General features: G+C 32.6%; 4 protein-coding genes, 1 long non-coding RNA gene and 1 pseudogene across 7 annotated transcripts; 3 read left to right on the top strand and 3 right to left on the bottom strand.

Moving 5' to 3' along the window:
* Positions 1–395: 395 nt before the first annotated feature.
* LOC123216356 lies at positions 396–5,110 on the top strand. Its single transcript, XM_044636785.1, has 11 exons — positions 396–801; positions 881–970; positions 1,052–1,225; positions 2,211–2,299; positions 2,801–2,889; positions 2,991–3,094; positions 3,187–3,286; positions 3,360–3,435; positions 3,558–3,669; positions 4,151–4,682; positions 4,788–5,110. Exons 1-11 carry the CDS (start codon positions 396–398, stop codon positions 4,879–4,881), a joined length of 1,866 nt encoding a protein of 621 aa, XP_044492720.1. The 3' UTR covers positions 4,882–5,110.
* A 359-nt stretch (positions 5,111–5,469) lies between these two features.
* LOC123215696 lies at positions 5,470–7,389 on the top strand. The gene is made up of 2 exons (XR_006502143.1): positions 5,470–5,938; positions 6,450–7,389. It is a non-coding gene; the product is annotated as an uncharacterized LOC123215696 (long non-coding RNA).
* Positions 7,390–7,429: 40 nt separating this feature from the next.
* LOC123215695 (uncharacterized protein At1g26090, chloroplastic) lies at positions 7,430–10,169 on the bottom strand. The gene is made up of 7 exons (XM_044635899.1): positions 9,936–10,169; positions 9,443–9,586; positions 9,254–9,328; positions 8,961–9,154; positions 8,728–8,896; positions 8,229–8,648; positions 7,430–7,656 (listed from the first exon to the last, which is right to left on the bottom strand). The coding sequence occupies exons 1-7, from the start codon at positions 10,113–10,115 to the stop codon at positions 7,525–7,527; spliced, it is 1,314 nt and encodes a 437-aa protein (XP_044491834.1). The 5' UTR covers positions 10,116–10,169; the 3' UTR covers positions 7,430–7,524.
* A 6,368-nt stretch (positions 10,170–16,537) lies between these two features.
* Positions 16,538–18,011, bottom strand: LOC123217607 (CLAVATA3/ESR (CLE)-related protein 12). Its single transcript, XM_044638697.1, has 2 exons — positions 17,307–18,011; positions 16,538–16,853 (listed from the first exon to the last, which is right to left on the bottom strand). Exon 1 carries the CDS (start codon positions 17,951–17,953, stop codon positions 17,351–17,353), a length of 603 nt encoding a protein of 200 aa, XP_044494632.1. The 5' UTR covers positions 17,954–18,011; the 3' UTR covers positions 16,538–16,853; positions 17,307–17,350.
* Positions 18,012–22,004: 3,993 nt separating this feature from the next.
* LOC123215642 (coiled-coil domain-containing protein 130-like) lies at positions 22,005–25,538 on the top strand. 3 transcript variants are annotated; one of them, XM_044635831.1, is made up of 7 exons: positions 22,005–22,204; positions 22,874–22,936; positions 23,033–23,131; positions 23,831–23,976; positions 24,366–24,525; positions 24,777–24,940; positions 25,017–25,538. In XM_044635831.1, the coding sequence occupies exons 4-7, from the start codon at positions 23,899–23,901 to the stop codon at positions 25,380–25,382; spliced, it is 768 nt and encodes a 255-aa protein (XP_044491766.1). In that variant the 5' UTR covers positions 22,005–22,204; positions 22,874–22,936; positions 23,033–23,131; positions 23,831–23,898; the 3' UTR covers positions 25,383–25,538. The 3 variants fall into 3 exon arrangements, with proteins under 3 accessions (XP_044491766.1, XP_044491764.1, XP_044491765.1); XM_044635829.1 differs by having other exon boundaries at positions 22,006–22,204; positions 23,033–23,112; positions 23,831–23,939; XM_044635830.1 differs by lacking the exon at positions 22,005–22,204 and having other exon boundaries at positions 23,831–23,939.
* Positions 25,539–26,318: 780 nt separating this feature from the next.
* Positions 26,319–27,278, bottom strand: LOC123216355 (annotated as a pseudogene).
* Between the last annotated feature and the right edge of the window lie 384 nt (positions 27,279–27,662).

The raw sequence follows: 27,662 nt of genomic DNA, 5'->3' as shown, positions 1-27,662 counted from the left end.
TATAATAATTATTTATATCTATTTATATTTATTAAATATAATGATATTTATACTTAATAATTTTTATGATAATATATTTTTAAAATAATTTTTTAATTTTAATAATAAAATACTTACAATCTAGCAACCTTTAAAAGGGTTCATAGTGCAATATGGCATTTGAAAAGACCCCTTGAAATTTGTATTATTGTTACAAGGGTAAGGAGTTTTTTATAAATAATATATAAAATCTTATTTATAAATAATAATATAATTAAATATTATTTTATTTATAATTTAAAATTATTTAATTATATAATAATATATTATTGTTTATTTATATATATATATACACGAAACCATATCCGTCTTTTGAGTATTGAACGCAAGATGGGTAAAAATGTAATATGGCGTAGATGGGATATGACAACAGTCTTACAATTTACGAGAAGGACAATGGCATTAGGAAGATTTATTTCGGATTCTCCGAAGCAAAGCCTCTAGCTGAGCTTATCTCACTCACTGTAATTCCACTCTCCAACATGAAAACCCTAACCTCTAATTTCCAAGAACTGCAATTACAAATGAACTCTTCTTCATCTAATACAAACATTTTATCTCCTTCACTTCTCTTGCGACGCCGTCTTCCTGTTTTCTCTTCTCCCTCCTATCTCAGACGCCGAACCAGAAATTCCAAATTGGTCCGCCTCTCATCTTCTCTCACTCATGTCTCCTGGCTGTCTCCTCACCATTGTGATAGTAAAGATTACAATGGATGGGCCATTGTTGAATCTCCTCCTCACAAGAATAATAAGAAGAAAGGTATTGTCTCTACTCATTAATTTTCACTAGTTCGAATTAAACGGTGGTTTGGCCCGTTACTTAATTTTCATTTGTTCAGGTTTGTCTACGGTTGTGATTGGAGTTGCTGTCGGGTCTTCATTTGTTCTTTTACTTGCTGCCAGCTATTACCTTTCGCCCTCTGGAACAGGTTGCCTTCCTTGTTTAATTGTTCCTTTTATTTCTTTTATTTGAATTCATTAAAACTTACTGTAATGTATTGGAATAGCAGGGTTCAAGTTTCAGTTGGGTAGTCGGTTAAATGTTTTGAATGAAATTTTCAAACAGAATGAAATGAAATCTGATGAAAGCAAAACTGTGGACTCTCGTGAAACAGATGGATACATCATTGCAAGCCCTGGCCCAGAGTGTGTAATTGATGACACTGGTAAAACTGCTGCTTCAGGTACATTCGCACATTTTTTTCTTTTTGTTTTGTTTCTCAAATGTTATTGGCTTGTTTTTCTGATATTTAAATTGGTCATTGTTGAACTTTTATATGTGGTTTTTTTACTGGTATAAATAGGAGAGAACAAGATTTGACATGGAAAAGGCCAGTAATAATCATTGAAATAGAAATGTTTTTGCTTTAGAATCTTAAACATCAATCTAACCATTGTTTCTTCAGCAATGAAATTTTAATAGACTGTTTTTAATTGGTCTGGAGTTGTTAATGAGTAGCTACTTTTAATCTCAAAAATTTCTATTTGGAAATAATTTATTATGCTGCTGTGGCGATTCCCAATGTTGAAATTTCAGGGTAGAAGTTGTTTGTTTCACTCCTTCAATGATTGATTCCTTCATATAACATCAGTCTAAAAAAGAACAGAGTTCAGGACATCTGCTGGATTTCTAAATGGTTATGTATCAGATATAAATTTTTTTTTTTTAATGTTCCCTTCTTTTCGTTTTTATTCTTTTGAGATATTCCAGCCAGGAGCATTATACAAACTGCACTTCAAATGAGATTTCCTCACTGTCCATCTTCAACTGTGGTTGGTTCCAGGGCGTTTTATGTTTAATACTGTCTACGCATTTCATCTATGGGCTGTGCCTTCTAACATTCAATAAGATGAGAGGGAATATAGGAGTTAAGGGGGGAAGATACTGGGAGATATGGTTAATATTTGTGCTTCCCTAGGTCGATATGTATCATTTTCACTATGTTTTCTATGTTTACTGTCAGTATAACATGTGGTGTTTGACCTGGTTGTTAAATTAGAAGAGATTATAGTAGCTCTTCATTTTCCCTTTTGTTAATTTATTTTGCTGCTTATGGTCCATGCTCTCCTTATATGATCCTATTTTGTCTCTCAGAAATGATAAAATCTTTTTCTACATTAATATTTTTCTTTTACTATGTTTCTTTTTTGGCCTTGCATTTACTTCAGGATCAGTGGACAGGATTGAGCGTGTTATTGTGTCAGTTGCCACGGATTCTACTCAACAAGAGGCCTTGTCTGTTTTGAAAAAACTGAAGGTCTGTTTCAACAGCTTTTAATTTTTTTATCTATTTTTTACATTTTTAGGATGTCAACTGTACATTGTGATATAAATGTTCTACAAAAATTGTGAAAGTTAAATCTTCAATTAAACTATGTCATTGGCTTTGTGAAGGCATTGATTTCCTTTATTCTTGTTGTATTTGCAATGTCTAAATGAGCCTGAAGTGGCATATGTTATATACAAGTTCTGAAGCTGTCAAAGTTCTTACCCTTTGCTGAACAAAGTGTCGGAGGGATAGAATTCAGAAATTCCTGAATGCTAACTGCCTCCAAATAGTTGTTTTGTTACATGAATAAGACAATTTTGTAATGTCAGCCTTTGGGCTTTATGATTCCTTTTTGGTCAGATGTGCTATATTTTTTGCATATTTGATGTGTTTCTTCTATTCTTTAAATGTTGACCTTTCAACTATTGTCAATGGAGCTTTGGGTCCAGTCCTGAGCATGAGTGTCTTAACTGTAATTAAGGTATACAGATCATTGAAGATGATGTAGAGGCTGATGAATTGTGCACTAGAAGGGAATATGCGAGATGGCTTGTTCGTATAAACTCATTATTAGAGAGGTGTAAACCAAATCATGTATGCAGTTTGCAATAGTTTGAAACAAAATATTTTTATTGTTTTTTTCATGGTTTGACCACCATTTTATTTTTGGAACTTTTAGGAGTCTCAAGCACAGGATTGTTCCATCCATAACACCTTCTGGGTCTGTGGATGCTGCTTTTGATGATGTGGAATTTAAAGACCCAGATTTTGTGTTCATCCAAGGTAAGGTTTGATCATGATGTTTGTGTTCTATCTTAAGGTGGGTGTGTAATGAAGAGTGAATTTAAACTTTTATTTCTTGATTTCCGATTTAGCACTTGCTGAGGCTGGTATTGTTCCCAGCAAGCTATCGGGGAAGAACTATGGTTCTGACTGTTCTGAAGGCCAAGGAAATATCCACTTTTCCCCTGAGAGGTACAGCAATGCACTGATTTTAATACTAGTTTTAGATTTGTTTTCAGTAGTTAAAGAGTAGTTGGTACTGTAGGTTCATTTCTCGACAGGATCTTATAAGCTGGAAAACCCAAGTAGAATATGAATTTAGGCCAGACATCTTGGAACAGGTATAATAATTTTCAAATATTCCTTTCAGTCTTTTTTTTTTTTCTTTTGATCTTTCTTGTTGTAAAACTGATACTTCCCCGGTCTTTCATATCTTTTAAGACCTGACCTGTTTGCAGTCCAGATATCAACAAAAGTGGGTTATATGGATGTGAAGGAGATCAGTTCAGATGCATCTTTGGAACTCTTCATGGACTTGTTGGCTGGGGACAAGAGCATAGTTAGAAGAGTTTTCGGTATCCTCCTTTTATTCTCTCTTTTTCTGCTCTGAATTCAAAGCTGCTCTAATCACTTGTTAGTTCACTGACCAAAAATGGTTTAAAAACCTGTGCTGTGGTCTGCATTATATACACCTGCTCTAATAGTAGACTCCTGTTTGCAAATAAAGGAATCACAATTTACTTTTGCATGGAGCCTAGAAATAATAGCTCAGAGCTTGATCCTAGTAGAAAGGGATAAGTAAGATGAAGGTGGCATGAAGACTCATTAGTAATCACAATCCCCCCTTGTTTTAACAACATTCTAACAATTTATAGAACCAATGGTACAGCAATAAGCTAATCCAGAATAGTTGAACAGATTTTTTCCATCATGATCTGTGGATTTACTAGCCCCCTTTTTGGTTGTGTGAAGTTGAGAACTTCAACATAGTAAAACTGCGTGATATCCAATCACACGCAAAGATGATGATTTCATGCTGGAATACACACTTTGTAGGTCAGAGCAAACGGTTTCAACCAAATAAACCTTCAACAAAAGCTCAAGCAGCAGTGGCATTGACGAGTGGGAGGATGGTAGAAGCTACATATACTGAATTGTCAAGACTTGAAACTGACTGGTCTTCAAGGCAAGCTGAGATGGAAGAAATTAGGTCTGAGTTGCTTGAGAGGGGAGACATAAAAAGATGTTGGGATGAGAAGTTCAGTGAAGAGAGAAGTAGAGGCTTTGAGGTGGAGAAGCTATATGTATCTGCAAGTGCTGATTTGGAGCAGGAGTTGAATTTTCAAGAGAAGGTTTATGCTGAGGCTTTGAAGGAGAAGGCGGCCATAGATTGTCAGAGGCAACTTCTTCTGAATCTGAGGGAAGAGGTTGATGAGATGACAGAAAAGCTGGCATCTGAGAGGGCCATCTATGTGGATGAGAAGTGCAAATTACAGAGTATGCTAGGTGAATTACTGACGAAGCAGGAGGGACTTCTTGATACAAAATCCATACTGGAAGCTGAGAAAGAAGCTCTTCGGATTCTTAGGTGAAGTTTATGATTACATCTCTTTATCTTAGCAAAATTTGTTGGGTAAATAATTAGCTGATAATTGTTATATTGTTCTCATAAATGGAAGCGCTGTATATGCAGATCTTGGGTAGAAGATGAAGCAAGGAAAAGTCAAGCCCGCACTAAGGTTCTCAAGGAGGTAGGGCAAAGGTGGAGGTGGAACAGCCATTCTTGAATGTCATATTCCTTCAAAAATACATCATCCAATATGACCTTGAAATACTTAATGGGGGCCAAAAAATGTGCCTGATTTTTTTTTCCATATATGATTTCTTGTATGTGAGATGTTTTACTGGATGGGTAAACATTGATTGTCTTCTCTTATAACGCCTAGTTATGTTTGAGTGGATTTCAACTAAGCTGACAAACAGGAAAATTGATTTGATTATTTTCGTTAGTTGCAACCTATCATCTTCCTCATTTTAAACCGAGTTACACCACTCACATAATCACACGCACCAGTTTTGTTCCTTAAACGATTGTCTGACAATCAGAATTCAGAATCCTTCAATCAAAACATTTGGTATGTGGATCCTTTTCATCAAATAATCTTGTGACATTTAATTACAAAAAAACCCGTAAGTTAGTCAAAATATACATTTAATTTTCGAGGTGAACAAAACAAACTAAGTTCATTCACTTTTTTTCTGTTTTCATTCGAAATTTACGGTTGCTGCTGTCCCTTTCAGTCTTGTTTTCGTGGGTTTGTGTTGGCTTAATATATTCCCTCTGAAGCAAAATAGTAAGATTTTAGACTTATGTGGGTTTTCTCAATCCCTCTTGGAGCAAAACTGACCACCAGTTATAGGTGGTTGCTGTAGCTCTTAGCATATGTTCTACTTGAATTTATGAATACAACTAAAATTTCATTTTTGACAATGCTGCTGGACTATATATTTTATTTGAAGCATTGTTATCTGGGTTTCGCTTAAAGGCTTGCACGAGTTAAGCTTTATATGCAAATTCTGGATTTTGTTGAGCTCTTTTTGCTTTACGAAGGACCTAATGGTTTGGCCTATACGTGATGGGGATGAGGAGAAATGGGTGGCGGAGTACTTTGGGGTTGATTAGAGTGTATAGATGATTGTGAATTCAAGTTTTTCATATCAACTATAATACCTTCATGATAGTCAGGTTAGGATTCCCGGTTGCTGCTACAATTGCAGCCTATACGGTCAAGCAGCTGAACCTTGAAGCATCAGAGTCCTCTGCTTCTTTAACCAAGCCTTCAGGTGAATAAATGAAATTAGCGTTAATTGTGAAAAATCAATTTCTCAGCATCAAAGAAATAAAATCTCCATTTTCAACATATTTGGTCCTTCTTATTGATCCTGTAACTTTCTAGGTGAAATAAATGAGATTAATGTGATCGGTTAATTGACAATGATAGATATATTTGGGTAAATCTTTAGATGTGCTTTCAAGCTGCTATCACACATATTTTTGCGGATTTTGTTTTGTTGAAATCAGTACAAATTTTCATGGTTTTTTTTTTTTTTTTTCCTAAAGCACCAATTCGTTTATAATTTCCCTGATAGTATGCTGTTCAAGGCAAAAATGTTTCTGCCAAAACAAAGGGTATTGTAATGGAGTTTCATAGAAATCTAAGAAGGCTGTGATAATATTTTTAAGAAATTAAAAATCAACTAGATGAGTAGATCATACAACCTACGTTATTTCATTAAAAAGCTATGATTCTAGTCTTGTTCATGGGATTGATTATATCATTCTTATTTTACCCAGTCATTATGCTTCAGAGTGAAATGGTTACCACTGTGAGAGAGGAGGTTCTCAAGAGAAGGCTGAACAGCTGGTGTTTTAGTAGGTAGGATCAGAACGTGGCCAAGGAAAGCCACCTTCAACTGGGAATGAGGAGTTTGACAATGCCTCTATTGATGGTTCAACTAGTAAACTCAGTAAGACACCTAACTTAATCCAAAAGCTGAAGAAATGGGGCAAAGGCAAGGATGATTCAACTCTTTCATCACCAACTAGATCTCTCTCTGGAGGCTCTCCAAGAAGAATTAGCATGAGCCATTGGCCAAGGGGTTCTCTGGAATCTCTGATAATGAGAAATGCAGGTGATGCTGTGGCCATCACCACATTTGGGAAAGTGGAGCACAAATCAATGGACTCACCTGAAACTCCAACCCTCCCACAAATTAGTACAGGGGTCCTTCAAGTGACTCACTAAATGATGTTGCAGATTCATTCAAATGGATGTCAAAATCAGTTGGAGTTCTAGCAGAAAAAATATCCTGAATCTAAAGACCGGCACAAGTTGGCCTTATAAGAGAGAGAAATGCATGTTAAGGAGAGAGCAGAGCAAGCAAGAGCACAGAGGTTTCGTGACAATTCAAACTTTGAGTCTAAACACACACTGTTGACACCAAAACTTGCTCATATAAAGGAGAAGCTAGTTGTTTCTGGTGGTTCAAATGATGAATCTGACAATGACAAAGGCTGCCAATTCTCCAACGATAAGCAAGATGAAACTTGAGCATATTGAGAGGCGGCCCTCCAGGGTGCTTAGACCACCTCCAAAACCAACTGGTGGTGCTACTGTGGTTACTAAGTAAAACTGGGATTAGACTAAAGCCTGACAGCACACTTTCCTTTTCTAATATTTTTCCCCCCATTGTGCTCTGATAAGTGAGTTACTTGTCTTGAATGAATTCTAACAGATGATGCATGAATATAAGAAGGCATAAACAATCCACTCATTATGAAAATTGTGCTAAAATTATCAGCTGTTTTCATTAACTCTGTCAGACAGATACCAAAACTGGAATAAAGAATTCACAATATAGTTATTAAACTATCTCATTGTGACAGTAAGACTTCTGTCTATGAATTTGGCACCTGCAACCTTTCCTTGAATATCTGGTGGTAAACATATGACACGTCTTTGGTCTCCAGCTTCAATTAACAGCTCAGAACCTCCCCTGTACTGCAGTATTAAGAAGGTGAAAAGTATTATCATCATATTAATTTAAACTTTGAATATATAGCCTATTTGTAGAAGCATAAAAAAATTGATGTAACTGACGCTCAAAACAAACACAATGTATATCATTGATCAGCAAACAGAACACAGCCCATAAATCCAACCAGTACAAAAGTTGAGTTCGTATTCATGAATTTGATATCAGATTGAAGCTATTTAAAGCTTAACTGCTTAAGGGATCAAATTATATGGCAAAGGGCAACTGTTATAAAACTGTTTTATCCAACAGCTCCCATGGGTCCTTTTATGTTTCCTATCAAACGGCATAACACAAATGACCTCTCTGTATTCTTTTCAAAGGATTCACATGAAAAGAGTCCTTTGATGCCTAAAAGGTTACCAATGTCCATGCAACTTCAAGGAAAATATATGGAAGAGTGGAAGAACATGTTCTTAATGGGTTAGCAATGCCAAAAGCTTCCAAGCAACAATGAAAACATGTGAAACAATTCAAAAACTAGAAAGATTTTTTTTTTTTTTTTGGTTGGTTAAAGACTTGAAAGAACACGGCATACTTGGAATAGCTTGATCTCTGACTTGTCAAAACCTGGCATGAGAAGTGTTACAGACTTTTTACCCACATCAAACTTCACAGATGGCATCATGCTACTGCTGTTCCTTGCTGGCAAGGAAACAAGATCTCGTGCATGTTTACTGTTTGTCTTCAGCATAATTGCATTCCAGTCTATAGAGACATCCATTGAAATCTGTGGAACAAAAGCGAAAGGCAATGGCGAAAATTTCTTCCTGACTCTTTCCTCTAGTTCTACATTTGGATGTGGAGAAGCAATACCTATTGCACCAGCTACCTGTGCACCAGCTTGGACTGTGCAACCCCAATAACGTAATGCAGAATTTACAGAGATTGTACTATTTGGGTCCATCACAATAAAGCAACCAACTTTATGTGATTCTGTGAAGGCAGAAGATGCTTGCTGCATGCAAAACAGTCAATACAGAACCTATTGGATTTACACCATAATTGTGGAATTAATAAATGGGAATTATACAAACCTCCAACATTCGTTCCATAGAGTCCCATATCTCAGCACTTGTATTTCCATTAAGAGGCCTGCGGCCACTTATACTCAAGGCTTCATCTACAAGTCTCAAGAGTGATGGACCAGCCAATCTCCCAAGATCAGTCTTCTCAGCCATGTTGCGCAAGTATTTCAAGTACAATCTGAGCACCTTCATGCTGTTAAATACAGATCATTAAGGAAGGAAGAGAACTGAAATTTCCTAACCTTGCTTTACTGCTTGCACCAATCATCCGTAGAGTTTCCTCAGAACTGATACCATCATATATTATTACATCAAAATTTTGTTTCTGGTGATTTCTTTGGGCCACTTTCCCAAAGAATCCCAATAGCCTTGCAAGTGCAAATGCTGAAAAACTAGAATCCATCCCAGGAAGCACCCCAAGCTCCTCACCAACCACCTAAAATACATTTTAAAGAAACATGCATAATGATACCATGCAGTCATATTGTTTAAGGGCATGAAACTAAACTAAAATATTGAGATGTTACATACCCACCCCTCCAAGAACCCCTTGGGTAATATTAAGACGGGTATCTACTTCTTTCAGCCGATTGAGAGGTTCAAGCAGCATCTGCAATTATCAAATATGATACGTCCAGATTTTAAATCGAATCAAAACAAGAAAATCAATAATAATATACAGCATAGATTTAGATAAAATGAGGAAATAGGGGGGAAGTCTTACTTTAGTTGTTTCCAGCCTGACTGCCGAAAGATTATCATTGCATACAATAGGAGAAGTTCCAATCTTACAGTTTAGAAGATAGTCAGCAGTAGGATCTTGATTTTGTAGAACCAAGCAAGTACTTAGCCCGGACTTTGCATAATGCTGAACAATATAGGAAAACAAAGGTTAAGGACAAATGTTAATCAGAAAAGACACAATGCTTAAAATCCAAAGTCTTTAATTGATGTTCCACATCTATAGCAAGGAATGAGAAAACCATTAGAACTGTTAGGAAACGTGATGATCCAAACATCATAGCCAACACAATGGGTCAATACAACCTTCTCAAAGAGGTAAAATGGATTAAATTAAATTCAAACTTACGAAGAAATATAAATCCTATTTGTATGGGTAATCTAATCCTGGACCATAACAAATATGATAAATAAACTGAATACCAAAACCTAAATCACAGTTGAAAAGAAGATTAAAAGGATCTTATGTGATAAACCTGAGCGGCGAATACAGAAGAGGTAGTCTTGCCGGAGCCACCTTTACCCAAAAAAGTGAGCAAAATTGTTGATTTATCATTTTTATTAGCATCCAAGTTAGAAGCTGAAATGGGTTTTCTTTTTAGGGAATTTGGATGTGGGTTAGCTAACAGGAGTTGAGGGGAGATCAGTGAAGTCATTTTCTTAAAATTGTTCTCGAATTTGAGAGAGTCGTTGTTGCTATCGCTTTTGCAGTTTCGGATTTGAGTTGGACAGTGAAGCTGTTGTGTAGGTTGTGGGTTGGGCTGGACTCGAACCGAGTCCGTTCGAGCTCGAATTTGACACGAGTCAGCCGTATAAAAGGTCGGTCGAGCTTGAACTATTCGTAAAATTTTTTAATTAAAAATTTTAATACAAAATAACGTTGTTTTGTTCAATATATATTAAAACGATATCGTTTTAATAACGAAATAGTTAAAAACTCAAGTTCGAAACGAGTCGAGCTAAATTAGAATTGAGTTCAAGCTTAGCTTCTACGAGTTCGAGCTCGAACTCGAGCTCTACTATATATAAATTGAACTGAGCTCAAGCTCAACTTGGGTTCGATCCAGCCTTAGTTGTGGATAGTTCGGAACTTTGAATAACTTATTTGCGTGCCCTATAAAATTTCACAATAATAGATAAAATAAGAATAATTAATTATTGTATTTAGTTAATAAAATATTATATTTAATTATTTTTATGTTAAATAATAATAAAGACAGTTTGGTTTCAGAAATTTAAAAATTACTTTGATAATCTATCTTTTATTTTTTATATTATCTTATTTGATTTATGTACTAATACTGACATAACAAGTAATATAGGTGGTAATCTAATTACTATATTTACCTTAGGTATTAAAAAATTATCAAGGTAATTTTGATTTTATTATAATTATATTATTATTTATTAATTTTTTGAGATAAAAATAAATTTATTTTTAATTAATATAACATATCATATAAAAATATTTAAAAATAATTATATTTAAAGACATTTAAGTAAAATAATTTATTAGTATTCTTTTATTACATTTAACCAAATACAATAATTATTTATATTTATCAAAATTTTTCAAATATAATAATTATTTATACTCAATAATTTTTTAAGTAATCTATTTTTAAAGTAATATCTCTATTTTAATAATAAAATATTACTCAAACTAAACATATTTAATAATATAATAATAACAAAATTAATATTATATTTTTAAAATTTTAATATCTAATATAAGAATATCTAAGATTTTATCTATCGTATAATTATTAAAATAATGATAAAATATTATTTAAATATTTAATTATCAAATAAACTAAATTTGGTAGTATTAATAATAATAGCAATTTCAAAATATAAAATGCATAAATATATTTTTAAAAGATAAGGTTATGTTTTGTATATAAATCACAAGGTGTTGAAGTGATAGTTCGTAGATCTCAAAGGGTCCAAATGGTATCATATAAGGGCAAAGGGTGCATCTGTAAGTTGTGAACCTAAAGGGTTTAACAAACATTTTGATGGTAATAGTGTGTATGATAGGTGCTAAACCACAAGGGTCAAAATGATATATATATAAGTCTAAAGGAGTCAAAATGATATTTACAGGGTAAAAAGTGTTTATGATATTTTATAAATATTCAGGGGTTAAAATGATATTTAAGAGGTAAAGGGTGTTTTCTATAATTTATAATTATTAAGGGATTTAAAAGCAAATTGAAGTTCTAAACCAAAAGGAGAACACAATTTTAGAGGCTCAAATCTCAATTGATTTTTAAAACTTCCTAAACTTCTGGGCAATGAGTAGATGTGTCGGGCTAAAAAAGTTACTCTCAACTAAGATTTAGTCTATTACTAAATTTTTATCCATTAAATTTTGAAAATCTAAATATTCACTTGTTAGCTAAAGTTTGATTTGAGTTGAACTTATTTGAGCTCGAATTCAATTTGAATGAACCAAAACAAGGTTAGCTTAATAGCTCAGTTTGATTGTTCTATATTTTCAGGCTCGAGCTCAAGGGTGTTCAGCTTATTAGTTTAAGAAATTTGATATAAAATAACGTTGTTTTGACAAATAATCATTAAAACAATGTCATTTTAATAATAAACTAAGCTAAAAACTCAATTTGAGCTTGAGGTCAGCTTTTTTGAAATGAGCTGAGCTCAAGCTCCTTTAAAGCCAACTCGATGAACCTGAGCTCGAGCTCAATTCCATGCAAATCGAGTTGAGTTTGAACTCAATTCGAATTTAACCCTACTGTTAACTGTTAAAGTTATCAAAATTTATTAAATTTAACAATATAATTGTCATTTAATTAGTAATAATAAAAAATAAAATTTTATCTTATTTTTCCACCTTTGTTTTAAAAACTCATAATTTTTCCCAACCTAAGTTTTGAAAAATTACATTTTCCTGCTAGGGTTTATTTTTCTTTCCCAAGTTTTCTAGCCAACTATTCTATCTTCGACCGTTATCTTCAGCCAGTCTCTTTCCCTCTGTGTGTTAAGCCATACTCTTTCTCCCAGAAGATTGGTCGTTCAGCTTTATTTCTCATCACAACGAAAATGAGATCCATCTCTTCAGAGACGCGTTTGATCTCATCTTCAGCTAGTCTCTCTGCCTCCTAGCTAAAAGCAAAAGCTTGACATCTCTTCGGCATAAATCTTTGATCGATCTCATCTTGTCACGATGAAGAGACAAATCTTATTGGAAGAAAAGTTGTCAACGTCTCTCTCTTTGCCACAACACAAGAAGAGACCAAGAAAAAGACACAAGGTGACTACTCAGTCTCTCTCTTTATCATCAATGACGATACAAGGTGGTTTTCAAAAGTAGGCCTAGATCACAGACAAGTCAACTCAGTTCAAATTCATTTTTGATAAATTCAAACCAAATTCGACTAATGAAATATGTTTGTCTATACCAAATTTGAATCAAATCAAATTTGATTTGATTTCTGACCCACAACCCAACCATCAGCTCAACTCCAACTGAGTTGAGTTACTACTTATATGAGCTAGCCCGAATAATAAATGCACCAGCTTTTACTCATCATTCTCCATTGCAACTTTTGACTCTCCATATTTCCCATATTTTTTGACTTTCTGGCTTTCCAATTTGCATTAACAAAACAAAATCTCTCTCTGTCAAAGTAAAATTTCTCAAACTCGAGCTAATTTATGTTCGGGCTCGATTCAATTTAAGTTCACCCTTAGTCAAAAGAAGAGCAATAGGCGAGAACTATATGAGGGTGAGTATTTGTATTTTTTAAACTTAGAGAAAAGAAGTTTAAAAATAGACTAAACCTAAGATAAGAATAAGTCTTTTGGCCAATAGATATTATTTATGTAAAGTGTGTATTTATACGGACAATATTATGTGCACTTATGAGTGACAATTTAAATACTAATAATAATATATTATTATATAATTAAATATTATTTTATTTTTTATTCATTCAATTTATATCACCATGGTTTTTAATTTATATTCATTCAAGATGTATTAAAATATATATTATGGAAAATACAGTTTAATTGTAAATTTATAGAAGTTTACGGGTTTAAAAGGTCGTCTTTAGAAATTGGGATATTGGGTCAACTTTAAGCCTTTTTTTACTTTTATTTTAACCTTTCCATTTAGACACTTAAATAAAATCACTATTACAAATATTATTTTAGAAAAAAGAAAGAGAATACATATGAACTATAATTCTAATTTGTGTATTAATAATAACTTAAGAAGATATTATTACATAATTTGATTTTATTTTTATTTTTAATTTAGAATTATTTAATAACAAAATAAAGATTATATAATTGAATTTCTTATGACTATATGAATAAATAACTCGTTCAATTTTATCTATATATGAGGTTACAATTTTTAATCTGAGCAAATATATAAGGCGATCGAATTGATTATAGCATGATTTAAGTTTCCTTTTTGGGTATAATCTATTATTATAGCCGATCATATGCGGAGCTTTAAGATAAAATATGTGAGCTAACCTTATGCGAATCACTAAATATTATTAAAAATTATAATTATTAATTATTAAAATATTATAATTTGATGAATGGAAACAAGCTAAAAGATCTTACCTATATTGTGAGTCTCTTTCATCAAATGGGTCAACCTAACCCATGAGACCCACATTGTAAGAGGTCTTTAACACTGCCTAACCCACCAATATGATCTATCAGTAAGATGACCGCACTAAAATAATCCAGACGCGGCCTGTCCATGTCTAAATCTGAGCAACACCATATTAAAAAACAGAAGAAGAAGAAGGGAAAGTCAGTGACTGATAAAAAACATGATCCTAATGGCATTGGATCCCAGATTTTTTTGACAAAAGCAGACCAACTCCCAAGAAGGTTTCAATTTTGCGTGAATCCCAGATTTCATCCCTCCCTCATTCCCACCAAGAGATCAACATCACTCAATATCTCGGTTGTCCAAGTCATCAATTATTCCAGTTTCTCTTTGGTCCTACGCATATTCCTTACATATCATCATTTGTGTAACATATTATTTTCATTTATAATAAATTATTCTTAACGTGTGTTTGGTTGATGGTATTGAAAAATTATTTTAATAATTTATTTTTTTATTATTAATATTATTCTATTTAATTTTTAAATAATAAAAAATTCAATACTAATATAAAAAATAATCTAATTATCATATTTATATTAAGTATTAAAAAATTATTCATATAACCTTGATTTTATTATAATTTTATCTTTATGTATTAATTTTTTAAAATAAAATATTTTTATTTTTAATTAATATAAAAAAATATTTTGTAATAATTATATTAATAATATTTAAATATTATTTTATTCCATCAAATCAAATATAATATTTTATTACTAAATGCGTCGAAACATTACCAAATATTTTACTTTCATCTTGCAGTTTGGGAAGGGTAACCCATCATTCCATCCATGAATAAGATAGAAGATTCCACTAACTTTGATCTTTCAACTGTTTAAAACGTCATCATCTGTACAACACATGAACATTTCTCTGTCAAATCTGGAAGCCAAAATTTTCCAGCTTTTGTCCAAGATGCTTTCATAACATCACTCCCTTAACAACAATTACAACATTGTCAAAGCGAAAGGACATTCCCAGTTGCTTTTCACTTATTCTCTTAATTTTCTACTAATTAATTTTAATTATCCAAGATAAAATAATTACATGCAGAAACTAAAATAATTTTTTTTTATTGACGAATAAAATTTAAAAATATTATTTTGACAAGTAAACAGAGAAGGTCGGCGAATCCTTAGTTTGGTGAGGGTGGAAAGGGACACATCCCCTCTCTAGCAACTGCAGGGAATAGAGAGGCATGCGGGTGATATTACACATCATGTGACAATCTGTAATTAGTTGGCCACCACATTAATTTTGTTAGTGCTAAAAATAAACTGCTTAATCATTAATAATGAGATTAGTTATACCTAGAAGATGTGAAACCGGGGCCACATTTGTTCAATAATAATTAATTATAAGTTTTTCTTATGGAATTAATTTTGCTCATTTTCAAGGAGAAAGAGACCAAAAGAACTCTACTTCTATTAAGTATCATATGATCAAGTAGCCATTCTTTATTTGAACCAACTGTAGTTTGTTTATAAAAAGAGATGGCAAAATTGTATCTAATAAACCGACATCGTTTGGGATGCTTCTAGATAATCAACTTTACCTCAATTTTCAGTCTTTTATTTAGATGTTAGTTATTAATTTGGGTCAATTAATTGTTTACGCAGGAGGCATTTATTTGTATGTTGGAGGTGTTTAATATCAATCAGTTCTCATGTTATCCTACTCTTTATAATCCAATTATCCTTAAAAGGGTGTTTGGCTAAGCATTTAAATATTATTTTGCTAATACATTTTATATTAGTGATATTATTATGATAATCTTCTATTATTAATAGTAATATAATTAGTAATACAAATGGTAATTTAAATACTAACTCTATTTTAGGGTATCAAGGTAATTTATCTATTATAATAATAATTTATATCATGTAATTATTTAAGTAATTTATTTTTGTGGTCTCTCTGACAAAGATGATTCTGTTTTTATTTTTGATAAAGATAACCAAGAAGAGAGGGAGAAAGACCGGGAGGAAGAGAGAAGCCAAGAGAGAGAGAGAGAGAGAACATGTTAGAGATAGCGAAGTTTATTGAAAAGTGGTGACAGAAAAAAAAAATTATTATTTTTTAAACTTTAAATGAGAGAAAATTTTTAAACTAAAGAGAGAAATGTAATAAATTTTTAGTTTTTAAAAATATTTTTAACTAAATAAAATTTTTATTTTTAATTACAATAGAAAATTTTAATATAATAATAAGTATTTAAATTTTTAAATATTAATATATGAGGGTTTGAAATTTCATCCATCGCTATGCGGGAATAAGTCTTTTGGCCAAAGTTAAATGCTCATATATAAGTTGCATGAATTATTTTTTAAAACAAAAAAACTCCCATATCTGCAACTTAAACGCAAGATATTCACATAAATAATATATATATATATATTATAGGGATGAAAGGCAAATCTGGCTCCACTCTCCAAAAATCTATGTACAATCATTATATAACGATACATTATGATGTAAAAGATATCATCTTTTATCTAAAAGCATATACATGGTTTTCTCTTCATGTATCATGATGATATTACAGTCAAGTTATGAAGCAACATCAAGTGTAATAGGCCCTTCATTCTAGTTTGCATTATGCCCATGACCAAACGTTTTGTTGATTCTCTTCCTCGCCTGCAATTGAGCAAAGAATTAAGGCCCTGTAAGTGTAACCCACCAAGAGGAGGCAGCAGCTTGTTGATGTAGCATATATAGGGTTCAATTTGAGGTCCTAAAAAAAAAAAAAAAAAACCAGAAGTAAAGGTCAATGAATGAAAACTTAGCACGTGGCTCAATTTAATCTGATGTTCAAACGAAGCCAAGAGGTAGCTTCGTTTTATTATTTGCACTAACCAACTTCGATCCTTAATAATGAATATCATTATTATTATAAGGGAGGTGCCTAAATTAAGTTGTGCCGTGCCGTCACGGCTACTCATGTTTCTTTAGATTGCCGTAAAAATTATTATGGCGTAGCGTCAAGGATAGATGATTATTAACGCACTAATTAATTAATCATCATAATTAATCATCATTAATCAATCCATCTACATCCATAAAACAAATATAATAATATATCTTGTAAACCCTCAAGTAAGGCTTTCATGAAAATAGAAAATGATGATGATGATGAAGAAGAAGAAGAAATGAAACTAGTAATTAATTATAGGTTTCTTTCACTAACCAGTCCTTTATTTTTCCTTTTCCATTCACCTGAGAAATTAATGATCAATGGTGCAATGGGTTTGGACCAGTGGGGACGAGGCGCTTTTCAACACCATAACGGGGATCAATCTGAGTTTCAGCAGCCGGCTGTGCTGATCGCCCTTTCTTGTCGTTGGCTGAACGTTTATGCTTCTCATGCTGACCATGTTTCTGAAATGGAGTGAAGTCAAATTTGCTCGCAAGAACTTTTCTATTAACTAAAGGGTAACGAGATAGTCGTACAAGGGAAGAAGAAGATGCAGTGATGATGTTACTGCTGCTGCTTTGTTTGTAAATATGGATATTCCTGGACTTGAAATTATACAGCTCATGAAGCATTAAGAACAAGAGAAGAGAGAGCCAGAGAGTGATGAAAACTAAATGGGAAAATTTCAAGGCCATGGACGTGGAGAAAGAGTGGGAGAAAAAGGGTTGGAAGAGGAAGCATGGAGCAAGAAAATGAATTGAGAAATAATATATCACTAATTTAGAGAGAGCTAAGAAAGAATTAATTAATTGAAAAGCTTGAAAAATAATATGACAGCTGCTTGAATAATCAAAGTTGAAGAAAGAAGAGATAAAAAGAAATGTAAGATGAGTTGAAATGTGTGTGTTTTTGAGTTTCATGTGAAGCTTGAGGATGCTTTAATGGCTAATTTATTGATTGGGAGAGGGCGGTAGAGCCTTTCCCAATGAAAGTCCCTTAAAAATCAAGCAACTACAATTTTCAAATCTGGAATTATAATATGCTTGATTATGCTAATTATTAATAATAATAGCTTGAATATATTCGGCACGCAGAGGTATAATGTATATTTATAACATATAATGTCAACACCCTTTTTCTCTTTTGGGGGAATCCATACTGGTTTGAGTGTATTGCACCTTAATATAAGGGGTGGGGAATTTGCAATCTACATTTTCAATGGACAAAGCAATGAACCAACATTTTGGAAAAACTTTTTCTCTTTTTAATAACCGACCCATCTATATTTATTTGATGGGTAAACTTAAGATACAGTAATCGAATCTATATTCACTGTATTAAATAAGTCAAAATTTCACAAACGAATTTCAAACCTAAATTTTTACTTTAAAAATTGTACTACTTTACCAATTATCAATATCTTGGAAAAAGTTGGGAGCAAGAAAATTTTTTTAATGAGTAAATATTTATTTATATAGTTTCAATCAATTGTTTCATATCAAAAAAGCTACAAGATTTTACCTTGGAATTAAAAAATATAAATGTACATACTTTAGTTGCTATTTTATTTAATAACTTCCAATTTAAACAACAGTTAAAATCCCAATTGAAATGGACAAGTCAACTAATTCATAATTTTTATATATAGATTGTAATGTGTAAAATGTATAGGTAATTTTAATTAGGTAACACGATGATGTCAGGAAGGTAAAATTTAGATTGCAGGGTTAAGGTTAAATTTTTAGCCTAAATGACTGTCAATCTGAATGGGGTTGAAAGAACAATACCATTTTAGTGATTAATATTTTTTTAAAAATTTACTAATTCTTAAATTTTTATCTACAAATATTTTTTGAAAATTACTTCAAATCTTAGTTGAAATCAACCAAGAATATTTACTCATTACAATACTAATTATGGGAAGAAGAATTATTGAATAATATTTAAATCTTTTGAAGATTTATGGGTATCATTTTATAATTCTTTTGATTTAAAAGCATTGATGTATACTTATGTTGTATTGCAAGTATGAGGATATACGCAATTACAATATGATTTTTTAAGATTGTAGAATAACATAATTAGTACAAGTTTATCCATGGCCATGATAACTATACGTAGAGAAATAATTAGTGATAGATTCGAGTCAAGTTGGTGTAAAATTGATTTCTAACTTAACTTGAATAAACTTGAATTGAGAAGCCATGTTTCAAGCTCGAATTCAAGCTTAAGCTATAGCTTTAAGATTTGATCGAGCTTGATCTCAACAATTCTTTTTTTAATTTTGAAAAAATATATTTTTTAAAATTATGTTTTCTAATAAAAAAATATGTTAGAAATTTAAATTATGATATGAAAAAAGCTAGACTTATTTATTATAAGTGAGTTAAGTCTTTAAGATCAATGCCACTTATATGAAATATTTGAAAACTTAAATTTGGTTGAAACTTAATATTTGAACTATTATTTATAGGTCAAAAGACTTATTCCCACCAAAGTTTAATGTATTTCCGAACTTTCACGCGTGAAGTTTCAAAAACTCAAACATTCACCCTTCATCTAACTTGTGTTAAAATTATCTGTTTGTGGTAAGGGTAAAATTTTCAATTTATCAGTAATATTAAAAAAAATTATCTTATTTCATCCTTTAACTTTAAAAAATAATAACTTCCCCCAAAATATAAATTTTGAAAAATTACCATTTCCCTCTATTAGGTTAACTAAAAAACCAACCCATTTTCTGATGATATAATACACTTTGGGCCCTTCTTTGAGACCGATGACTTTTCTTTGACGGTATCTAATGCTTCCACCAATAGAAAGACAAACAAAGTTGGTTGAACCTTGTAAGACGAAGACGAATCCTTCATTTATATCGCTCTTTCATTTTGGTCTGCTATCTCTCTTCGTTGTTCGACTACGAACCCTCTTCGTCTAATTCCTTAGAAGTCGACCACTTGTGTTTGTCGAATGAGATTTGCTGAAATTCTTCATTTGATCCCTTTGGCCAAGATTTGCTAAGATTCAGTCAATTTCGTCTATCCTTCTATCATCAAGAGTGTCAAATAGCATTGGAGAAAGGTCATCAATCTGGGAGAAAGCAGTTGGAGTAGATTTCGTTATTGAAAAATGGGTTTGTTTTTTAGTTAACCTAACAAGGGGAAATGGTAACTTTTCAAAACTTAGGTTTTATGAGAACTTATTATTTTTTTAAAATTAAGGGGTGAAAATGAAATATTTTTTTAATATTATTAATAAAATAATGATTTTACCTTTACCACTAACAGCTAAATTTAACAAAAATTGGATAATGAGCAAATGTTTGAGCTTTCGAAACTTCGAGGGTGAGAGTTTGAAAATGCATTAAACCTTGGGTGGGATTAAGTCTTTTGCCCTTATTTATATCGGGTAAAGGAAGTTGTTGGAGTATTACGAGTGTATATTTCCAATGTGGGAGACTTTGATTTGTAGGCTCAAACATAGTAATGAAATCGTATATCATATCATGTATTGAAAACTTAATTTTATGTATTATATATCGAATATCATATTGTATTATATGATATAGTTTTTAAAAAATAAAATAATAAAAAACTCTAATTGACACGTCATCATTTTAGAAGATATTACAAACACTCTCCAAAATTTCAGAATTCTCATATACACTCAATTATAATATCATTTTATTTAAAAAGTATATCAATCTATATCTGTAATATGTATCATATCATATAAGATGTTCACTGTATTATATTAATTTGATACATTTCATAATACGTATCGTTTTTCACTTGTATTGTATCGTAAGATATGTATTATATATTATAAGATACCGATAATTAAGAGCTCAAATGAGAAGGAATTTGTTCAGTATACACACTGTATGAGAGACCTCATAGGAACAAGAGCTATTATTTGGTTCTAATGTCTCTCTTATTGCATTTACATTACACACGTTCCTACTTAATTGAGTCTACAAAAGTGAAGTCATGTCAATCTTTTGAACACTTTTTTTATTTAGAATATATTAAGTTTTTTTTTCATTTTCAAAATATTCTAAAAAAATAATAATTAATAAAATTGTAAAAATAAAATAAAAAACTAAATTTTTAGACATTAAACAAATTGTGAAGTAATATATAAGGCAAAAAACCAGAAGTGACATTATCTGTTAGTCATGCACACGAGTTTCTTGGTTTTTCTTATTGGTGGAGTATATGAGCAATATCTATCTCAGATCAAACATCGGGTAAACAAAAAAAGACGTTGTTAGAAAAAAAACCCCAACATGATATCACCGATAAAACAAAAAGTTTATTTTAATTAGAATACAATAATAAGTAATTGAAAATAATTTTATATTATTTAAAAATAAATACAAAATATGATTTAGAGAATTGATCCACCATTTACGATCCTTGTCTCTCACAAATTAATAAAATTTAATAATTAATTTTAAAAAAAATTAATTTATTAAAAAAAAAAGACCGGCTCGCAACAAGGCCTGCAGGCTGACCTACTTAAGCTTGACACAACACGAATCTACAAAGAGAGGTCATGCCGCAGACGTTAGTGTGTATGTGGGCAAACCTAACCCATAAGATTCGCTTTGATGGGCGGTAAGGTTGGATTCGAACCGAATCAAGCTCGAGCTCAGCTCGACTTAAGAATAATATAGCTCAAGCTTGAGCTCGGGCTCGTCGAGCTCATTATGCTTGAGCTTGAACTCGGCTCGCTTCGAATTCGAATATTCGTTATTAAAACGACGTCGTTTTAATACATATTAGTTAAAATGACATCGTTTTGTATCCAAAATTTTAATTTATAAATTTGACAATTAAGCTCGAGCTCGTGCTCGAGCTGGTTTAGGGACAACTCGTTTCAAGCTTGTTCGAACCGAGCTTGAGCTTGAATAAGCTCGGCTCGAATCCAGGCCTAGTGGGCGGAGCCCGCTGCCATTTCTAAACCCAATCGGATCAAAGTTATACGGAGTACCAACGAAAATAAGCTCCCGAAACGACAGCATTTCGCTATTCTGAATTTCTGATATCAAGTTTCCGAAAATAGAATTAGTGCAAAAGACAACAATTTCCTCTACAAACAAAACGCGAAGGTGATCATCAGAAATCTTCCAACAGCTATCTCGATCTTCAGAATTTGAAGAAAACATGGTGAGTAGTTTCTTGTTTTTAACTGATTATTCTTAGATTCAATAGTTAGTGCTTTCGTTTGATTTATCGCTTCCTTCATTCCAGTTTGGTTACTCATTATTTTTTAGGTTTATCAGTTGATTACAGATCTTATAAGACTAGACGGTAATAAAAATGGACGCTCTTGATTGAGTATTACTATTTTCAATTTTTTGATTAATTATGAGTATTTGATTGTACGTGGAAAAAATTGATCAATCTATCGTGTGAGAATTCCTTATTAGCACATCACGGTTCAAGAGTATTTATTTGAAATTACGCGTAATCAATGACTAAGTGTGGGATTGGCTAATCTTTCATGACCAGAACTTGTTTCTTGGTAGTTTGGTTTGAAGATATGACTAACTGTTCACAGATTTGTAGGCTGACATATTGACATTAGGGGAGATGGTTATGCAGTTAAAAAAAATCTTAGTTTAGTATAAAATTTTGGTGGAATCAAATGAGCTTCTTCTTTTCCTTTTGTATGTCTACTTAGGTAAATAGGATGGTCAAATATTTTCTGTTACTTTATATCGACAAGTAATTCGTAGGAGTTAAAATGATGCTTTGGTGTTTCGGTCTCTGGTTTTCCTCCCAGGTTCTCAACAATTTATATAGTGTCTAAACCTTTTGTTTTTTTGGTTGTAGTCTTCACTTGCAGCTGCTAGAGCAGACAATTTTTACTATCCTCCAGAATGGACACCAAATCAGGTATGTGCATGGATGGTACCCTTTCACACTTTTAGTTGCTAGATGAGTTCATGATAAACCTATATTGTGCATTCTCATATTGCTTTTATTTTTCAGGGTTCTTTGAACAAGTTCCATGGTCAACATGCTTTGAGGGAGAGAGCAAGAAAAATAGATCAGGGCATTTTGATTATAAGGTAACAAATTTTCTTTCTTGTGAGTTCTAATGTATGAATTTTTTTCAGAAAACTTTATTTGACATGTGAAAAATACTCATGCTATAGTGACTTCTATGAATGTATTTGATAGTGGGAAGTGATAAGAGTTTATGAGTGCGCTCATGTTTACTTTTTGAGGATAGCCATTTGGTGATAAAATTGACATAGGTTTTCATTTAGAATCTTCTGATCCATGCTTGTGAGGTTTGCAATTGTAAACCTTTTGAATAGGAGCTAGTTTTCTTAGTTACAGATAGTATTGTTGAAATTATGCTGGTTAGCAAGTGTTATTCTAAATGAGAACGAACCTGTGTGATATTGTCTACCCAACAGTTGCTAAGTACTTTTTTTTATGTGTGAGAAATTAAATTTGAAATAGATATAGTGGAGCTAAAATTCTTGGATGAATATGACAGTTTGGAGAGCACCATTATAGAATAATATATTATTTTTTGGAACTGTGATGAAGTTTAAAAATGTTTCCACTTAAGAGTTCACCTTTCTCATAGTATTATGGTTCTGCACTATAAATTCTACTCTTCAGATTAGTAGTATCACACCCAAACTTTATTGGTATTGTTTTGATATAAAATAACTAATCATTGGCGTCCACAAGGCTATATAAAATATTGCCATGCAGAATTTTTTTTGCCCAAATATTAGTTTTTGGCATCTAATTGTATTGTTATTTTTCCAGGTTTGAAATGCCTTTCAATATATGGTGTGGTGGTTGCAATTCTATGATAGCAAAGGGTGTCCGGTTCAATGCAGAAAAGAAACAAGTGGGGAATTATTATTCTACGAAGGTACATAATGTGCTGTTTGCATATTCGTACTAGTGTGGTAAGGATTTTTTTTGAAGTGATTTTTTGTGTTATTTGGATGATAATTTTGCTTGTATCCATGTTTGTGTTGGCATATTGTTTGAAGGAGCTTAACACTCTTTCTTAGTGGATCCTGCCCATATGCATTGACATCAAGATTTTACTTTTTGTTATGCAAATTTCATTTGATTCTGCACTTGCACCGTTAATCTGAGTCATTATGATCAAGTGTGCCTGAGGTTTATACAAATCGGTCATTTGTGGTTAGGTTTTCATGATATGCATACAGTCCTTAATCATTCTTGTTTGAATTGCTTTTTGATTGATGGAAGAATTAACTTCTTAGTGATAGCTTCTTTTTTTGGTGATTTTATTCATCAGCAGTAGTGTTTATCTTTCTTCATTCAGATATGGAGCTTTTCCATGAAGTCTGCCTGCTGCAAACACCAGATTGTTATCCATACAGATCCAAAGAACTGTGAATATGTTATTATTAGTGGTGCCCAGAGGAAGATTGAGGAGTTTGATGTTGAGGATGCAGAGACCCTTGAACTCCCTGCAGATGGAGGTAAGTGATAAGTGTGTTGTAATTGAAGTTTTGTATATCTTATGGAGGTAGAAATAGAATCGAGTCCACCATGTCTCAGAGCTAGCTGTCTTTTTTTGTCTCTCTTGAACCATGTATGTAATTCATCTCAGAGCGACCAACGTAAAGTTTTGTGCTAAAACAGAAGGCAGTTATTTTGACATTGTTCACATCATTTGTTTGTGTTATTGTTTGTATGGAAGCTAATAAATAAGCACACTTTTTTCATGCAGAAAGGGATAAGCTTTCAGATCCTTTTTATCGTCTTGAGCACCAGGAGCAGGACTTGCTGAAGAAAAGACAAGCAGAGCCAGTGCTAGTAAGCCTTCAGAAAGTATCTGATGCCAGGCATTCAGATGACTATGCCCTTAACAAGGCTCTCAGGGCTAAACTGCGAGTATGTAACTGAGATCAAATTATTCTTTTTTTTCTTCAGTTTCCTACATTATGCCAAATTCACTCTTTATTTTCAGTTGCAAAAGAAAAGACTTGCTGAAGAAGAGGCTTATTCAAGGAGACTGGGTCTTGGCTTACGACTGCTACCTAAAAGTGAAGAAGATACTGCTGCTGCAGCAAATGTGAGGTTTTCTTCCAAGTTTGAAAAGAATAGGAAGGATAAGCGAGCATTGATAAAAGCTGCTTCAATATTTCCAGAGTCATCTGTGTCTTCCTCCGTGTCAAATAAGAAACGACTAGAGCTTGAAGCAAAGAGAAGAAAGATTTGTGCAGGTGCAGCATCCAGCTTGCTGACAGGGGCATTTAAACCATCATCACGGTCTCAAAGTTCTATGCCATCAAGCAGACATAGGGGCACTTCAGTTTCATTGAGACGGTTCTAAGTAAGAAATTACCTAGAATTTAAGATTCTTGGCAAGACTTCTGATGTAGGGTATGTGCTATTTGCTTTTGCCGGAATATTAGCATGTACAGATATACAAGTCTACATCTGGTAATCTTTTCTATATTTAATGGCTCATAGCATTGTGATAGTATTATTTGCTGGCGGTGCACTTGCTATTCTTATTAATACTGGAATGAGATTATTGCAGGATTTGCGTGTAGAACAGTAAAAGTTCCTACTGCAAACTTCAACTGAACGATTGAATTCTTAAATATTTGTGTACCGTCAAACAGCTGGGATGGATATCTTTATTATGATTTGAATTTTAATTGTTAAATATATAAAACAATTTATCAATAATTTTTAATAATTTTAATTTGAAAAATAATATTAAGTTTTGTGGCGTTTTTATATACAATAATTAAATTATTTATTAATTAAATTAACAAATTACATATATTCTTATCAAATCAATGTATTTTAGTTTGGTAAATGCATAATATCATATGCGTGTACCATATTATTCAATATGTACTTAATCTATGAATAAAGTTTATAAACAAAAACTTTATTGTATTAATGCATAATTAATTATTTTTACATAAATTTGGTCGAGTTTTGTCTTCTAAGGACACAGCAATCCTAAATCCTATTATTTTATCTTTTCTGGCACTTTTTTTGAAACTCACACCTCAATGGCAAAAGCTATAGCAGAGATCTCTCAACAGTATGCATAAATTTATTTTTTTAAATATATTATTTAAGTCAACAATAATGCAAGAATTGCTATACAAAATTTAAACACTTGCTTAGAGAAAATAAATAAATAAATAGTCAAATATCAGCATCTAAAACTATTAAATATCACTCTTATTACAACAAATATTAATATCAGGAAATTAATATAGTCGAAAAAAGAAAGTCATAATAATAATTACAATATCTAGAAAATGATAAACATTTGAATTAATCCTTAAATGATATAAAACCTTTTCTTTTTGTCTTTTAAAGATCCAAGTCATCAGTCGACTTTGAGTAAAGTAAGACTTACCAATGCTGTTTCATTATCCTGAACACTTTCTCCTCCTGAAATCACCGTTTTGCCCTTCCCATCTCTTATCAACGTCACATTCTTCTTCTTTCTCCCTTCCTTTATTGTACCCTCTTCGTACCTAAAACGGTCTTGATGTTAAAAATTAAAACAAAAACAGCAAGTTTACCTTCCTGCCCTCGCGTAAATAATCGTCCGGCTTTCACTATTCTCTGCCACCTTTTTTAATCGCTTTAGAAATAGTTTTAACGGTGCCATTTCCATCTTTTGACACGATTATACCGGCATGTATTGCCGATACGAGCAAATCCAACAGTCTTCTATCTTTCCTGCTCGACCACCTCGGAAGCCTATCACCTCTTCCTCCCGATAAGTTGTCCTCCAGTAACCTTCTCCTATTCTGTATAGTCACCCCCGAGAAATCGTTGCCATTACTCGCTGCGAAAATCGCTAAACAATTACTCAACAGTTCGGACAAGTCCTGCAACTTATCCACCACTTGATCTTTCACGCCTCTTCCCATATCCGAAAATCCGTCCATTAGTCAGCGCGGCACTCAGCCACGTCAGCACGTCTTCTCTATTGTTCGCGTTATTGTTTCCGCCAGGTATCTGAACGACGGTGCCGAGCGAGCGCATCCACGGAGTCGTCTAGGAGTTCCAAACACGCGTCGAACGCCGACCGTATGCGTGTGTCCATCTGGAGATTGGAGATCTCCGAAGTGGAGTACAACGCCTTGCTGAAGTGCTGCAGCGTCATATTGAACGAAATGTGGACGAGGTCCCACAGTAGAGCTGATGATCCAAAGTTCAAATCCCTCGCATCAATCTTAGAGAGCATCATGTAATTTGTTTCTGTGTAGGAAGAAGGGTACAGTTGCTTTTTTTTTTTTAATCAGATTACTTACAAAATATTTTAACAATCACAGCTCCGCCCATAGACATCATCATAATCTTGTATTTTGCTTTTATCTAAGAAGCATTTTTAATTGAACACTAATTCGGATGAAGAGTTAAACATATTACTAATTGTGCCAAATCATTTTACCGGAGGAATTAATATCAAGAAGAAGTATGCTGGGTATGGTGGCATTTCAGCTAGAGAATCTTGCGTCTATGTTTTGCAATAAATTGGCTGCTCATATTCTTCCCAACAACAAATACTGTAGATGGCCTTAAATCTCGGTTCAGCAAACAGAAAAAGTAAGACAAGCAGATCCAAATATAT

Source organism: Mangifera indica, chromosome 5, assembly GCF_011075055.1.
Source record: "Mangifera indica cultivar Alphonso chromosome 5, CATAS_Mindica_2.1, whole genome shotgun sequence".
Classification (NCBI taxonomy): Eukaryota; Viridiplantae; Streptophyta; class Magnoliopsida; order Sapindales; family Anacardiaceae; genus Mangifera; species Mangifera indica.
Note: the sequence above shows the minus strand (reverse complement) of the source record. Positions and strands in the feature narration are given on the sequence as shown.

Bases quoted from the DNA above. Each gene is read 5' to 3' on its own strand.
- LOC123216356 (XM_044636785.1), top strand. From the start codon at position 396: ATGGGATATGACAACAGTCTTACAATTTACGAGAAGGACAATGGCATT. The intron at 802-880 runs GTATTGTCTCTA...TCATTTGTTCAG, and splicing joins CAAGAATAATAAGAAGAAAG to GTTTGTCTACGGTTGTGATT. The intron at 3,095-3,186 runs GTAAGGTTTGAT...TTTCCGATTTAG, and splicing joins AGATTTTGTGTTCATCCAAG to CACTTGCTGAGGCTGGTATT.
- LOC123215695 (XM_044635899.1), bottom strand. From the start codon at position 10,115: ATGACTTCACTGATCTCCCCTCAACTCCTGTTAGCTAACCCACATCCA. The intron at 9,155-9,253 runs GTGGGTATGTAA...AATGTATTTTAG, and splicing joins CCCAAGGGGTTCTTGGAGGG to GTGGTTGGTGAGGAGCTTGG. The intron at 8,897-8,960 runs GTTAGGAAATTT...GAAGGTGCTCAG, and splicing joins GGTGCAAGCAGTAAAGCAAG to ATTGTACTTGAAATACTTGC.
- LOC123217607 (XM_044638697.1), bottom strand. From the start codon at position 17,953: ATGAAACTCAAAAACACACACATTTCAACTCATCTTACATTTCTTTTT.
- LOC123215642 (XM_044635829.1), top strand. The intron at 23,113-23,830 runs GTAACAAATTTT...TTATTTTTCCAG, and splicing joins CAGGGCATTTTGATTATAAG to GTTTGAAATGCCTTTCAATA. The intron at 23,940-24,365 runs GTACATAATGTG...TTCTTCATTCAG, and splicing joins GGAATTATTATTCTACGAAG to ATATGGAGCTTTTCCATGAA.